At 42.2% G+C, this 17,282-nt stretch overlaps 1 protein-coding gene across 1 annotated transcript; it reads right to left on the reverse strand.

Annotated features, from left to right (window-relative positions):
- Positions 1 to 1,501: 1,501 nt before the first annotated feature.
- LOC123486015 (endothelial zinc finger protein induced by tumor necrosis factor alpha-like) lies at positions 1,502 to 17,010 on the reverse strand. The gene is made up of 4 exons (XM_045217163.1): positions 16,939 to 17,010; positions 4,569 to 4,727; positions 2,858 to 2,969; positions 1,502 to 2,667 (listed from the first exon to the last, which is right to left on the reverse strand). The coding sequence occupies exons 1-4, from the start codon at positions 17,008 to 17,010 to the stop codon at positions 1,619 to 1,621; spliced, it is 1,392 nt and encodes a 463-aa protein (XP_045073098.1). The 3' UTR covers positions 1,502 to 1,618.
- Positions 17,011 to 17,282: the final 272 nt, after the last annotated feature.

Here is a 17,282-nt window from a genome sequence, read left to right on the forward strand (position 1 = left end):
CATGTCATAGCTGACACCCCATTCTTTCTGCAGACATCTTTGCATCTTAATTCAGAGCAGATATTCACCAAATTCAACAGAAAAGCATTACGGTTTATAGAAGAAACTCTTTGCTGTACTTACAGAAACATGACATGATATTATAAAATGTTAACCACAGTCAAGCCTACCTGTAGTGCTTTAGTGTAGTGTATAGCCCATCTTTAACACTGTGATTCAAGTACATAACAATATGGACCATTTAAATCCATGTGTTGATTCAGTAATTAAGTATCATTGTTTTGGTTTGACTGAGATAAGGGTAACTCAGTCCCTGCAATGATACAAAAATAACCAAGTCAGTCAGCACAAAGTCAATTCTGTATTTTTTTTTTATGGTCACACACTCAACATGAAGTTCAGTACTTTAATTGCACAAACAATACATGTGACAAGTAGAATAACTTTTCTGTAAATCTGGTACCTTCACTTTGATAAAATACACTTTAAAATACTTTGGAAAAGGTTCAACATTACATTTCACACATCTTCACTACTTTATGTCAAGTAAACATGAATTAAGGCACTATAATTTCCTCATTATAAAACCAGCATCAAACAACAAGACAAGATTTTCACTTTTCATCAGTGAAGCTTTTTACAGACACCATGCAACCAACCATCACCATATCATCTACTCTGCCTCGTCATACTCATTCTTTCCTCAGTTCTCCTCATCCAGTTCCCTACTACATCCAAAACCAACATAATTAACTACAAACTAACTAGTACTACATTACATGTCACTGTTACGAACCCCATGGCTTTAAACGTCTAGGGTGGATGGACATGAGACCCGTAACATAATTCATGCAAATTATAAGGGTGACATGGAACAGTGAGAAATAAAACTACACGACAACCATAAACTACCGTCAAACATAAAAGGTTTATTGTTGAACACACGGTAAAGGTTTGGGAAAAAGGGCTGAGCAGGACCCAAGAAATGAAACAATAGTGTAAAACACCCCTAAACTGATCTTGCCTGCCTCAAGAACCGCTAAGCTACTGCTAATCATACAAAAATACAGTGGGTGGTCCGCTCAGGTCTAACTAGTGTTTTAGACAGTTTTCTTCCTACGGGTAATGTACGCCCAAGGGCAACTTGCTTAAATTCCCCTTTTCCCAGAAACACACAAAGTTACCAAACAGAGTAACCAGCAACTTAGTGAGTACACAAAACACAGGACACCACAGTATCCATACTCACATACGAAAAGTAGTCTAACAAAGTTACCAAACAGAGGAACCAGCAACTTAGTGAGTAAACAAAACACAGGACACCACAGTATCCATACTCACATACGGAAATAGTCTCTCTCAACAAACACAACTGACCGGCTTTTAAACAATGGGATGTGTGATTGAAAAACCAGAAACAGGTGGTGCAATGCAGAGGAATGTTCACTGATTGGTCCACCTTAGCAATCAGCAGACACCCCAACGACCACCAATCAGGAACATACAGGACACCTGTGATTAGGGCAGAAGGAGAGGAAAAACACAAAAAGACACAGGATACCTGTATCCGTAACAGTCACTTTAAACTATACTAGCTAATACTACATATCACTATAATCTATTCATGGGCTGTGTGCATTTTTTGCTGGTGTATCCTGAGGTAGCTCCTCTCTGAGAACCTCTTCCCGCAGTGTGTACAGGTGAACGGCCTTTCTCCTGTGTGGATCTTCAGATGCATCTTCAGATGGTGCTGGTGGGAGAACCTCTTCTCACACTGGGGGCAGCTGTAGGGTTTCTCCCCTGTGTGGACCCTCTGGTGCCTCTTCAGGTGGCCAGCCTGGGAGAAGCGCATGTGACACTGGGTACAGTTGAAGGGTTTCACCCCTGTGTGGACCCTCAGGTGCCTCTTCAGGTTGGACGGGTGGGAGAAACTGGCCCGGCATAGGTGGCAGACAAATGGTTTCTCCCCTGTATGCATCCTCTGGTGGCTCTTCATTTGTTTGGGGAAACTGAAGGCTTTCCCACAGAAAGAACACGGGAAGCGCTTCTCTTTGCCACCAGATCTGCTGATAGCATTACTACTACAGTCATTTGTCAATGGGCTTGTGTAGCCATTTAGTGTTGAGGCACTGGCATTGTCTGAGGTCTGGTTTAACATTAGGAGAGTGTGAGGAGGACGAAGGCCAGGGAGTGTCTGTGTTGTCGCAGGATCCATGTTCCAGTTGATAGATCCTATAGAAGGCAGGCTGAAGGCAGCACCTGTTAGGGGGTTAACCTGAGGCGCCATCAGTCTCTCTGAATCACAATTATAGGAGCAGGACGGAGCATCGCTAGCCGAGTCTGTGTCTTTTTTCTCCCACCGCATACGGACACCTCCCCGTCCCCGCAGACCAAATCTATGCATCGTCCTGGTCTCAGCCAGTCTGTTGTCATGGAGACTAAGTTTGGTTGTTGTTTTGTGTTCGACTGTCTGTTTCTGGTTGTGGTTAACAGTGTTGTTCTCCAGCCCAAAGTTGAGGACGCTGTCCCATCCACTGACCTTCACTGTGTCCCCTCTGGTCCTGGCCTGCTCAGTGAAGTTGTCCCCTGCGCTCTTGGCTGCACCCGTCTGGGTCTGAGAATCCAAGATGGCCGCCCAGTCTCTTCTGTTAGCCTCCAGCCAACCACCTGCAGGAAGAGTTTACAAAATAGACTTCACAAACATGGCAGAGAAAACTCTACATATGCAGTTTTTTTAGTCAATTACCTATTCAAGTTCATACATTATAATGTGTGTTATGAATGAAGAAAATGAAGAAAAAAAACATTCCCATTGAAGATCTATTACTGTATGTAGGTATATGTATTTCTCCCTTACCTTGCTCCCCCATCTTTAGTCCACTGAGCAGGTCAATGCTCTCTGGTCCATCTTCTATTGTCTCCTCTTTGACTAGCAGCAGATCAGGCTTCCCATCCTCCATGTCTACTGACTGTAAGAGATACAGAGTGAGAGGATGTTGGATCATGAAATCTGATATGAGCACCCTGCTATGGAGCATCTTCTGATTGGGCAATAAGGCATTGCTATAAGTACTATGCAAACATGTTAGTTGATCTGATACTATGCAGCAAATGTGTTAGCTGATCTGATTACTTGACACTCTTTAAAGCTTTGATAATTTTAAAGGCATGGGCCCACACTTAAGACAAAATTAATAAAGACCTGGGCCCGTATCCACAAATTGGTTGTGTTCTGAGAATAGAGACATTTTACTCCTACTCTAATGGGTAAATAGGGAGCGAGTCAGTGGTTCATGTGGCACATGAAAATGCTTTTGAATTGTTAAAATAATATTTCTATATGATCAAACCATAAATAATCTAGACCTACATGCAACAGTATCTCTTGCGCTTTTGACAATGATTTCACGAGGCTTAATTCACATGATATGCCTAAATACTTATAACCACTAGGCTAAATAAATAAACACGTTTTTCTTTTGATTATCTAATTTCCTACATCATGTTATTTTCAAGTTATCCCTTTGTAGCAATGGAAGGCATCTAGAGCTTATGTTAACTTTGATTGTGTTCGATGAAAATGATAGACCTTTAGTAAAACATTGTACGCAACATTATCGGCAAGTGACTTGGTGCCTACTGTGCCAAAGCGATATAGAGTTGTTCAAAAGGAGTGACGAGTGTGTTGATATAACAGCAATATTGTCAACATTTTGCTTTTAACAACCATCATAATTGGTTTTTTAAAAAAAGGCTCTGCATGCCAACATATTGGGCAATAATTAAGAGTAGGCGAAGTGATGGTGTCAGGCGAAAAATGTTATATCAACTGTTTTACCATTGCAACATTCACAGTCACATTCATTGTGGTTGTCTGAAACGTTCTATAGAGCAGGGGTTCCCAAACCGTTTCCCTCAGACCCTTCCAGCATTGGGGAACATCCTGCGATATTTGAGTGACTCAGGCATTACAACCAAATCTATGGGCTAAAAATGTTAGCTGACATGGGCTAGTTGATCTGGACATGCAATGACTGACATGACAAGAGGAAAACGGATTATGCACTATCCAATTTTGAAATTCCACCCTGCCTCCCCACAGTTTGGGAACCACTGCTATAGAGTTCACAGCTGGCGAGGCCTCATTGCGATTGGTTATTCCCCATCATTTGTGACAATGCCAATGACTGTCATCACTATCTTTCCTTTGCGGTACCTCAAGATGTCGTGATTATCAGCGGATAAACTTTTGAGTCCTGGCTCAGACTTTGTCTGGGCAGTGTCTTAACATCATCCTAACACCTACTCTGAGCTGGGAGTGGTTTTAGTCTTAAAACAGGTTTGAACTGGATTCCTAGGACCTTTCTGAGATGCCCAGGGACGTATCCACAAAGAGTCTAAGAGTAGAAGTGCTGATCAAGGATCAGGTCCCCACCTGTCTATATAGTCTTATTCATTATGATCTAAAAGGCTAAACTGATCCTAGATCAGCACTCCTACTCTGAGAGGCTTTGTGGATACGGACCCTGACCTAATACCATTCAGACAGTAGTTCACAGTGGACTCACCTCAGTGAGACTGTGTGTGGTCCTGTGCTGCTCAGCTGGTTCCTCTGTGGATTGAGGAGGTGGTGTAGTCTGGTTGTCCTCCATGACCATAGTCCCCTCAGGGTTCCCCAGACCCTCCTCACACCCCTCCTCCTTCACCAGCAGCACCTCTGGACCCTCCTCCTCCTGGAAGAGACAGGTGATACAGATTACACAGACATACACTCCCTCAGGTACGTACACACAGATAATAAACACACTTTCAACATGGAGTGTTTACCCATCCCAACTATGTTTGAGTCCTATACTGTAGTTACAGAATGACTTAATTGTTGTTAAAACCATCATGGTGGACATAAATATGATGTTGTGGGTAAGAACTATTGTGACATGTACAGTAGGTGTTTGTTAGTGTGTGGGTATGTAGGTATATTTAGTAAGTCTATAATGGTTATAAAGCGCTGCTGGGTGTATGCAGAATAGGGTGAGATCAGATGTGATGTATACTAAAGAGAGTCTCAATGAGAAAAAAAGTATTAGAATGATAAGTCCCATTTTGTGTTTATTAATAAACATAAACAATTTTTAAATACACCACACATATACAGTACCAGTCAAAAGTTTAGACACACCTACTCATTCCAGGGTTTTTCTTTATTTTTACTATTTTCGACATTGTAGATTAATAGTGAAGACATCAAAACTATGAAATAACACATATGGAATCATGTAGTAACCAAAATAGTGAGTTTCATCATATAGCCACCCTTTGCCTTGATGACAGCTTTGCACACTCTTAGCATTCTCTCAACCAGCTTCATGAGGTAGTCACCTGGAATGCCTTTCAATTAACAGGTGTGCCTTGTTAAAAGTTAATTTGTGGAATTTCATTCCTTCTTAATGCTTTTGAGCCAATCAATTGTGTTGTGACAAGGTAGGTGGGTGGTATACAGATGATAGCCCTATTTGGTAAAAGACCAAGTCCATATTATGACAAGAACAGCTCAAATAAACAAAGAGATGACAGTCCATCATTACTTTAAGACATGAAGGTCAGTCAATACGAAACATTTCTTCAAGTGCAGTCACAAAAAGCCATCAAGCGCTATGACGAAACTGGCTCTCATGAGGACCCAGAGTTACCTCTGCTGCAGATTATAAGTTCATTAGAGTTACCAGCCTCAGAAATTGCAGCCCAAATAAATGCTTCACAGAGTTGAAGTAACAGACACATCTCAACATCAACTGTTCAGAGGAGACTGAGTGAATCAGGCCTTCATGGTCAAATTGCTGCAAAGAAACCACTACTAAAGGATACCAATAATAAGAAGAGACTTGCTTGGGCCAAGAAACACGAGCAATGAACATTAGACCGGTGGAAATGTGTCCTTCGGTCTGGAGTCCAAATTTGATATTTTGGGTTCCAACCGCCGTGTCTTTGTGAGACGCGGTGTGGGTGAACGGATGATCTCTGCATGTGTATTTCCCACCGTAAAGCATGGAGGAGGTGGTGTTATGGTGTGGGGGTGATTTGCTGGTGACTCTGTCTGTGATTTATTTAGAATTCAAGGCACACTTAACCAGCAGTCTGCAGCGATATGCCATCCCATCTGATTTGGGCTTAGTGGGACTATCATTTGTTTTTCAACAGGACAATGACCCAACACACCTCTAGGCTGTGTAATGGCTATTTGACCAAGAAGGAGAATGATGGAGTGCTGCATCAGATGACCTGGCCTCCACAATCCCCGACCTCAACCCAATTGAGCTGGTTTGGGATGAGTCGGTCCGCAGAGTGAAGGAAAAGCAGCCAACAAGTACTCAGCATATGTGGGAACTCCTTCAAGACTGTTGGAAAAGCATTCCAGGTGAAGCTGGTTGAGAGAATGCCAAGAGTGTGCAAAGCTGTCATCAAGGCAAAGGGTGGCTATTTGAAGAATCTTAAATATAAAATATATTTTGATTTGTTGAACACTTTTTTGGTTACTACATGATTCCATATGTTTTATTTCATAATTTTGATATCTTCACTATTATTCTACAATGTAAAAAATAACAAAAAACCCTTGAATTAGTACACAATATGTAACTGATAGATTAATTATTAATGACTAATTATTACACCCTGAAACTGTATATAATGTGTTAGAAATGTGTGAGTGTAGGACCAGTAAAGGCTATGGCATTGAGCCACTATTTAGCAATGTGAGTAAGAGTTAGGCCAGACAACAAAGACAACTGAGAAACTAAGATAAAGAGGCCTCCCAATTTAGGGGAGGGGAGAAACTGTTATGAAAACATGGTGCAGAATATTGTGAGAACGGCAATAACTGAGTAATGCAGGGAGTAGGATGTGTGTGTGTGTGTGTGTGTGTGTGTGTGTGTGTGTGTGTATATGTGTGTGTGTGTGAACTGATGGTCAGTAGAGCAGTTTTAGAGTGGAAAACTACAGCCCGCCTACAGAGGGGGAGGGATTTTTTTTTGTATGACGTATGAGTATAAAAGATGGACTCTGAAATTGTGATGGCAGAATTCTCAATGAATAAATATCTCTGACTATGCAGACCGGGACTCTGGCCGTTACATTAAATCCCAAAAGACTTACAACCTTTTGGGAGACGCACAGAGACACTGAAATAGTTTGTTAAATAATTCACGTAACAGCTTGGTCCTTCGAGCCGGATTCCAATACCCTGTTTCTGTCATTCCAGGTAACTCTGAAAACCGTCGACGGGCGAATGATACATTCGTAAATAGAAAGTCCTGCCCTTTGACATTAAGGGTTAAAACAGGCCAGAGGACACCTGATTAATGACAGAGACGGTGACGGAATCCAAACCTACATTGAATCTCGGCTGCAAGGATAAGGTCAGTAGTCTTTATTCATTACTTGGTGAAATTGATTTGACATCTTGCTAAAATATTGAAAAGTAGCAAATTGATCAATGCGTAGCCATTTTAAGTGAAATGTAGGGGACTGTCAGGAATTATCAAGATTACATTGTGGGGATAGATTCCTCCGTAGAGTAGGAGATAATTCTGGGGACTAGTCAACCTGTTGGTGGGTCCGTAACGAATCACGGTAATAAGCCATTACCAAAAGAAACTACCCGGTGTTGAAATAGAAGGAACTATTAAAAGTACACCTATGGGATGTAACCTGTAAGAGATTATAGAACAGTCAACAAATAATCTGGGTTAAACAAATACAAAAAGTACACCAGAAGGAATTAAAATAGCATGTGTGAGAAATAGAAAGTCAAAAGTCACAAACAACTGTAGATTTTGCTGTAACTCTATCCGTTCTGGAGCCTTATAAACTCTGGGTTACCGATGGTGTTAACCAATTATCATATAAGGTTGTATACGTGTGAGACCTAATGTTTGCTCAAAAGTCACATCTATGAATAATTCCAGGTGGTTGTATAGAGGAGGAAGAACCCATTCCTGTTGTATGAGACTGTCAGGAATTATCAAGATTACATTGTGGGGATAAATCCCTCTGTAAAGTATGAGATAATTCTGGGGGGACTAGTCAAGATTACATATACAGGAAGGGGTGATTCAAGGTGTTGTTGTGTGAAGCTGTTTTGAATTACTTGTTAAATTGACTTGTTATATAGTAGAGGTGGCTAAGGGATTTTTAACAGTACCAACCATGGGGGGCAAATCCTCACAAGAGGTCCCAGAATTTACTGGGGAAGAGAAATACTTGATGTAATTAAAAATGGAATCCAGGGATAGAAGAAATCTCCATTATGTAACCAGGTGGAGGGAGAGGTATGGTTTTGAGGGACGTCTAGACGCAGATAAACTCGAATCCATGCTTAAACAGATACATAAGGTGTGTAAAGGAGAAAGAAGCAGTGAGAGAGAGAGAGAGTAGGAGGGGGCCAGTACCCACTGATAGCCTTACCTAATCTATTGGCGGGGAATTAAAGGGGCCCCCAGCAACCTTAGATGTATACAGTAATAATAATAATATGCCATTTAGCAGACAGGCCATGAACACAGAGGACGTGGCCAGAGCGGTAGAAGGGAATGACCCACCCCAAAACAGGAATAGTAAGGTTTGGGCTGCCGTTAGAGGGCAGTGGGTTTCAGGGGATGCCCAGAGGACACTTTTGCCATGGGCCGATCACGGAGAGTATGTTGGGAAAATAACTGAATTGTGTAATAGCCTCAGAGAGACATGCAATCCATCATGAGCAGAATACCAGACAGGACAGAGCCAAGAAAGAAGAGGAAGATGCAGAGTAACTAATTGCCACTCTGGGAGAGATGGCGGGTAGAACTAGAAACTTAGGAGAGAGAGGAGATAAGGCAGGAAAGAGTGAAGGCCACAGGGGGAGAATAGGGGCTTTAACTGTAACAAGGGGAGGGCACTTCGCCAAAGAATGTGAGGCCCCGTGTAAATACTGTGGCAAGATAGGCCATAACTTTTTCCCGCTGCAAACATAAAGGAGAGGGCAAGAAGGGAAACCGGGGAGAGAAAAGAGAGAAGAGAGAGAGAGAAGTCCATCCCCCAGCTTTGAGCGTGAGGAAGAGGAAGATAAGGCGTGACTAGTCCTTGAGGGAGAAATAGTAGACTCTAGTGAGGGGAAGACTAAGGGAACCCTTTGATCCAAATTGTGAGGTGTTTGAATTGGCTACTATTGACTTAGCACTTCAACAGGAACAGAAACCTTATTTGACATTGACAGTAATGGGTAAGAAAATTACATTCCTTTGTGATATGGGAGCCTGCAGGACAGCAATCTGTGCAACAGACAAGCCAGATGGAGTCAGGATTGATGGGGGAGAAAATCATAGTGTGATCTGCCTCTGGTCATCAATTTATTGAAAGGTTATCAGCCCCAATAACCCTAAAACATGACCAATCAGGAGGAGAGGCAACCATACCCATCCTGATATCTAAGCTGTGTCCGGTAAATTTACTAGGACGTGATGTAATGACTAAATTGAATGTGGCCGTCATTTCCACTGAGAGGGGAATGAAAGTACACATAGTCAGAGACAATATGGTGGTCTGTGGGGAAGGGGAGCCATGTTATTGGTATAGCCAAGATTTGTTAAGGGGGGGAATAACTGATATTCCCCGAACCTTGATGGAACTTGCTGATGATGTAGTACCAGGCCCCACTAAAATGTCCCCTGATTACCTACACTGTACTCTCTGGTATAACAAACACCCAGGTCCAGATGCAATATATGAGGAAGCATTATTTAAAACCACAGAAAGGACTATAGCCTTGAAATGGTTTCACTATGACAACACCCACGCAGCAGTGGAGGTGGAACTAGGGCCCCAATGTTCAGGGAAAGATGGAGCCCACATGTGTCCCTAGCAAAGGAGCCAGCAGAGGACTGGAAAGACATGGGCCAGTGGGTATCCAAGGGTAAGAGGATCACTGATTGGGTCAATATTGTGAGTGGCGATGAACACAGCCCATCCACAGATAGTACATTTAGATGAGAATAGCAGATGCTGAGGGAGAGGAATACCGGTTGACAGAACAACAGGAGTCAGACTTAAAAGAAGTTCCAGAGAATTTGTGGTTCCGGGGTCCAGCAGACGTAGGATTAATAAAAGGGGTAATTCCAGTACAGGTGATACCCAAATCTAATCATAGGCCATATCAGAAGCATTACCCTATGAAACCAGAAGCAATAAAAGGTTTGCAGTTTACCAAGAGCAGATTGGGAGGGACCTTGAGGGAGGGCCAATTCTCGGGGAGATAGTGAGGCCAGAAACAAAAGTGCAGTGTCCTGGAAATCACAGTCTGTTTTGTTTTTTTCAGTTCTGCTGGGAGTACATTTGATGATGGGGTTTTGTGTTGAATTAGAGACAGTGAGACCATTAGTCAATACCTAGGAGAGAAGAGAGGTTACGGTAGCAAAGACAGACAAGAAGGAAATGGTAATAGTGGAGACAGGAGTGAGTGGAAGTGTTACAATTGTGACAAAACGGGACATTTTGCTAGAGAATGTGAGGAACCGTGTAGTTACTGTGCAAGGAAAGGGCACCAGTTAAGAAACTGTAGGCAGAAGGGGAAGAGAGAAATCAGGAGTCCTCATGACCTGGCTGTTTGAGTTGTTGTTTTTTAATTGGGGTTTTTCAAATAAAAAAACAACACACCTAGTATGATGTTTATAAAGGGTTGTTGTTTCAATTTTGGGGGGGTTTTCAGCAGGTCAAGGGTGATAGGTCTTGGAGGAGCACGCACAGTGAATGGATTTTTCGGTTTTGGCTGAGTTTGGGGTATATATGATTTCTTATGAGAATGAATGTCATGAGGACTTAATGAACACTTGGGATAAGTAACATTTATGAAATATTTAGAATAATGGTCATGTTTGGTATACTATGGGATGGAACAGTTCGTTGAATACTTTCAATTGCCTCTGAACTCTGTTTTAACTTTCTGGTGTTAATTAATCATCCACACTGGTAAATTCTAAAGGCATGAGAGGAGGACTTTAAGATAGTTTATTTTACCAAGTTGAGGGTAATTTATAATACTGTGAAAAGTGTGAAGAAGATTATAATTTGGTAATAATATATATGATTTGAACCATAAAATAACAGAAGAGAGAGAGAGCTTTCCCTGAATGAGGGATACCTGTTGCTAGTCAATTGTACTAATCTTGGATTACTATTACGGGATAGAAGTAAATTGAGGTATTATCAAATGTTGTCATTTAAATTTCATTTTTAGTATGCTTTAATAAACAACAAGTTGGTATTTGAAACTAAATTAATGCAATGAGCTGCAGTAATCAGAGGAAGGCACAATCTAATGCGAAACAGCTATTACCTAGATAATTTATTTAGTAATGAGATCAGGAAGATAGGAGCAATAAAGAAGCAAGGGACAGTCTAAAAAAATTAATACAAATAAGGGATGGCAATTGGATGATAAATTACCAATTTTACCTAAGTGATTGTTTAGGTAGGTGGTAATATTGACACATGGGCAGTGACATGTGTCAAAAAGGAGGGATGGATGGTAGAGCAGATTAGACAACACTTTGTTGCATATGGGATTACAAATTATTTTAAAAAAAAATAAAAAATAAAAAAACGTTTGTTCAAGATGTGTTATCTGTGCTCAAAATAATCACCAGGGCAGACAAAGGGCACCTCAGGGTGAGTATCCTCCGGCTAAGTACCCTTTCCAGCAATTGGAAATTGATTTTATAGAGTTATCACAGAGTGAAGGGAAGAAATTTAGAGTAACCCCAGATAAAGATGGGTTATCCCCCTTTGAGAAAGTGTTTGGAAGACCTTACAGAATGCCACAGTTGGCAGGACCAGACAGGCAGACATAGAACTAGAGAGCACCCTAGCAGAACACGTGAGAAGGTAGTTTATTAACCACACCTGTATGTCAGAGGTTTTGTGCCCCACAGGTGAACTAAAGGAGAAGGTAACCCACTCCATCCAACCAGGTGACTGGGTGTGGATCCAATCCTCAAAGAAGAAAAACTGGAAGCAGCCCGTTGGGAAGGTCTATATCAGGTCCTGTTGGTGACGGCCTTCGCTGTAAGAATCGCCGAAAGATCCACCTGGGTGCATGTCACACACTGCAAAAAGGTAAACCCAGCTACACCTGACGAACAAACACAGAGTTAGGAGAAAGAACCGATCACCACTAGGGCTCGGGGGTTGGCTCCTTAACGAAGATTCCCTTACCCTGTCTGATCATCCCTGTGTGAGTTCGATAGAAGGTAAAGCAATGGGTTGGCCTCTGGCGTCTGACATGTTTTCAGGGCGAGGGTGGGGATTCACAGGTCTCCTGACGGTAGGTAGCTGTCTGATTGTGGGGGGCCATATTTCTAACACACTCAAACCCTCCTGATCCGCCAGAAGTAGTAGTTAACCAAACACAAGTTGATAAAATAATACCTGAGCACAGTCTACGAAGGCATAGGAGACAGCTAGACGTAGGGAAAGGGGAAGTAACTAGGGACTGTAGGGAAGGACATCACCTTTTGAGGTCTTTGCGGACCAGTTGGGGAGTTGGGGACTACTGGCTGGTAGTATCGTAAAGGATGGGAGATATATATGTATGTCACCATGTACATCCTGGGACTATGTAGTTGCTCATACCGAGCCGGGGGGATATGTCAATCTCCATACACAGTTTAAGGACAGGTGGAGTATTGTGAAAGTAGGGAATTATCAGAAATGGCAGTGCGACCCATATAAGGGTAGGTACTGTCTGAAAGTCCGAATTATGCTAAAACAGGTTACAGACCTGACAAGTGAGATATCCTCTTCAACTGGGGCACCCTATAGAGTAAACCTCTCTGAGGGAGGTAGTGAGACCGGGGCTGTGGTGAAGATAGTGCAAACTATAGACCTGAAGGAAGTTGTACAGGTGGAGACGGGGTATAGAGATCCTAACCTGTGGTTGGAATGGATTCAGTATACGGCAATAACTATGTCTAAAGAGGACTGTTATGCCTGTGGGACAGCCAAACCAAGGTTCACAACTACTCCGTTCCCCTTGACAGGCTTTAACTCTCCGTCAGGTTTATCCTCCATGATTAAATTGTTCAAGCCACCTGGGAATGTGGTGAAGGAGTCTTGTAGTAACTTGCACTATCTGTATCCCCCGATAACAAAGTCACCCCGACCTAGGTTGCCTCCGTTTGAAGTCTCAGGGGATTCTTATTATTGTTTTTCTAGGACTAGTAAGATAGGATACAGGGTAGGGCATCTTAGCTCCTGCTCCCACACAGAGAATGTCACAACTAAAGAGACCATGACTAATCTCTCCTCTTTGTTGCAGCCAGAGGATTTTAGGAACCAAAACCAGGCCTGTGCTGACATCTGGTGGTTGTGTGGTGATAACAGATTGTGAACTCACCTACATACGCAAACAATCAAACGTGTCAGAGACTGGTGAGTTGTCACGTAGAAAGCGGGACCTCCTCCCGGGATCCTTTGATGAAAGGATATATATTGATGGGATAGGAGTACCTCGAGGGGTTCCAGAAGAATTCAAAGCTAGGAATCAGATTGCAGCTGGGTTTGAATCAAGTATTTTCTGGTGGTCAACAATTAATAAAAACGTAGATTGGATAAATTATATTTACTATAACCAGCAAAGATTTTAAACCACACTCGTGATGCAATAAAGGGATTGGCTGAGCAGACAGCGGCAACTAGCTTAATGGCATGGCAGAATAGAATAGCTTCAGATATGTTTTGGCTGAGCGGGGCGGAGTTTGTGTTCTGTTTGGATCTATGTGCTGTACTTTCATCACCCCTGAAGCGCGGGTCCGTGACCAAAGCGCTTCAGGGACTCACCACGCTGGCGAACGAACTGGCTGAGAACTCTGGTATTGATAGCTCCCTCAACGGTTGGTTTGATAACATATTTGGTAAATGGAAAACTATTGTTGTAACTATTCTGGGTGTAGTTATAGCTTCTATGGGTATTCTCGTTCTTTGTGGATGTTGTCTTATTCCCTGTGTCCGAGGGTTGGTGAGCAAGGCGATGGAGTAGGCGGTTTCCCAACAGATGGTGAGATACGGCCCAATCCCGGACTCCGACCTAAGGAATGAAGGATATGACCCTACCAGGCTTGGTGGAGGACGACCGACGATCCAGATAGTTTGAGACTGGATGTTTTCCTAGAACTATAAATCTCTAGTTTAAAAGTTATTGTAATGATATTTTTGTGTATTAAAGTCTTGTTTTAAGTATGATGTACTAGTTACCATTGCTAAAAAAGTAACGTTACGCTTTTAATCATGGGGTAACCCTGATGAACCTGTAATGTTTTTATATGCAAACCAACTTATATACTTCAATGAGTGTGATTCATTTCTATAACAACATATATTTTGTATGTGTGTAATATTTAGTCAAAGGGTGGAATTGATAGATTAATTATTAATGACTAATTATTACACCTGAAACTGTGTATGATGTGTTAGAAATGTGTGAGTGTAGGACCAGTAAAGGCTATGGCATTGAGCCACTATTTAGCAATGTGAGTAAGAGTTAGGCCAGACAACAAAGACAACTGAGAAACTAAGATAAAGAGGCCTCCCAATTTAGGGAGGGAGAAACTGTTATGAAAACATGGTGCAGAATATTGTGAGAACGGCAATAACTGAGTAATGCAGGGAGTAGGAGTGTGTGTGTGTGTGTGTGTGTGTGTGTGTGTATGCATGTGTGTATATGTGTGTGTGTGTGTGAACTGATGGTCAGTAGAGCAGTTTTAGAGTGGAAAACTACAGCCCGCCTACAGAGGGGGAGGGATTTGTTTTTGTATGACGTATGAGTATAAAAGATGGACTCTGAAATTGTGATGGCAGAATTCTCAATGAATAAATATATCTGACTATGCAGACCGGGACTCTGGCCGTTACTAAATCCCAAAAGACTTACAACCTTTTGGGAGACGCACAGAGACACTGAAATAGTTTGTTAAATAATTCACGTAACAGTAACAGACTTTTTAGGCTTATACAGTATATGCCTTATGCACAGAGTGTCAAAACATTAGGAACTAGGCTTGGGATGTAAACCATGTATACTGGGGGTATTTGGAAATAGCCACAGGATGGTTTTTCAATACCGTATAAACTATTTATTTGCAGTTTTTCAATACATTTTTATATTTGTAGCTACTTTAGTAAATGCATGCAGTCAACTTGTGCAATACGTTAGGAGATAAAGCAGATTGCGTTCTTCACTAGACCGGTCACATTATTTTACATTATGAAGCTTACCGCAGTTCCCCAGAACAGTTGGTTTGCAAATAGCACAACAGGAGAAAGTGGGAGCAGGTGAGTCCAGCTGTGTAGACAGGGGTCACGTTTTATATTGAAAGTCAGTGTTTTTTTTGCTTTGATAGTGTGATCAGGGATGTGCAACTATAGTTTTCCTTCACAAAAAATACATTAGTGAAACAAATCGCAGAAAATAGCTTCATTTTCATCAGATGACAACAGAAGTGCAAGCTATTTGGCTGGCAGGCACAAATAAATTAACTTACAATGAAAAAAGCAAGGTCTTTTTTTTTGCAAAAGCGATGCATGGCCATCATCTTTCTAATATTTATCATGGAAAGAATGTAGCCAGCTACATTTCCTAATGTTTTGCGTAAAGTTAATCTTGCATTTTACCGGAGGAAAGTAAGCTGGCTACACCGAGAAAAGCTGTCTGCTGATAGAATGCCCGTTCGTGAATTCTCATCCGAGGAGAGAATTGCAACTGAAGCACAATATTAGTCTGATGCCGAGCAGAAATTACAATAAGAAGCATTTTAGATATGCGTTTACAAAATAATTTATTTGTTTTTCCCTGCTTGTAAAACACAGAATTATGCGTTAACGCAACCCCTAAGTTTAACTTGCTAGTTATCTTAGTAAGTGGCTGAACTAATCAGGTGACGGGCATTTTTCTCCTCTCCTCTCTCAGCCTTTTCATCATTAGAACCATTTTGGGAAACCGGGCCCTGTCATTTACATAATTACACTGATTGGCCCAAGAGGGCTCTATAGCAGTCAACTGAAATTCCAAACTTTGAACAAGCACATCTCCTGTCTCGGCATGTTTACTGTTGCCTTGTTGTTGTTAAACCCATCGTGGTAGACATACACTGAGTGAACACAACATTAGTGTACTTTCCATGACAGACTGACCAGGTGAATCCAGGTGAAAGCTATGATCCCTTATTGATGTCACTTGTTTAATCCACTTCAATCAGTGTAGATGAATGAAAGGGAGGAGACAGGTTAAATAATTATTTTAAGCCTTGAGACAACTGAGACATGGATTGTGTATGTGTACCATTCAGAGGGTGAATGGGCAAGACAAAAGATTGAAGTGCCCTTGAACGGGGTATGGTAGTAGGTGCCAGGCACGCCGGTTTGAGTGTATTAAGAACTGCAACGCTGCTGGGGTTTTCTCGCTCAACAGTTTACATGTGTATCAAGAATGTTCCACCACCCAAAGGACATCCAGCCAACTTGACAACTGTGGGAAGCATAGGAGTCAACATGGGCCAGCATCCCCGTGGAATGCTTTCGACACCTTGTAGAGTCCATGCCCCGACGAATTGAGGCTGTTCTGAGGGCAAAAGGGGGTAGACTCAATATTAGGAAGGTGTTCCACACAATGTCTGGATGCAATATTCTACCCAGGAACATTCAACACTGAAATCTGTTACTCTCATTATTCCAAATGCATCTGTGGATATTTTCTGCTGACAATAAACGAAATTGTATCTTTACCTTTAATGCAGGGTTTAATCTAAATGTCTAACGAGTGGAAAGGTTACTTTCTATTTTATAGAGTGGAATGGTTTTTCTGCTGATGCATCCTGAGGTATCTCCTCTCTGAGAACCTCTTCCCACAGTGCGTACTGGCGAACGGCCTCTCTCTCCCATGTGGACCCTCTGGTGCCTCTTCAGGTCACCAGCCTGGGTAAAACGCATGTGACACTGGGTACAGCTGAAGGGGTTTCCCCTGTGTGGACCCTCTGGTGCCTCTTCAGGTCACCAGCCTGGGCGAAGCACATGTGACACTGGCCACAGCTAAAGGGTTTCTCCCTGTGTGGACCCTATGGTGCCTCTTCAGGTTGCCAGCCTTGGTGAAGTGCATGTGACACTGGGTACAGCTGAAGGATTTCTCCCCTGTATGGACCCTCTGGTGGATCTCCACCTTCTGGGGGCAGCTGAAGCCTTTGTTACAGAACATGCAGAGGAAC

The sequence above is a fragment of the Coregonus clupeaformis genome, unplaced genomic scaffold (assembly GCF_020615455.1).
Source record: "Coregonus clupeaformis isolate EN_2021a unplaced genomic scaffold, ASM2061545v1 scaf0948, whole genome shotgun sequence".
NCBI lineage: Eukaryota > Metazoa > Chordata > Actinopteri > Salmoniformes > Salmonidae > Coregonus > Coregonus clupeaformis.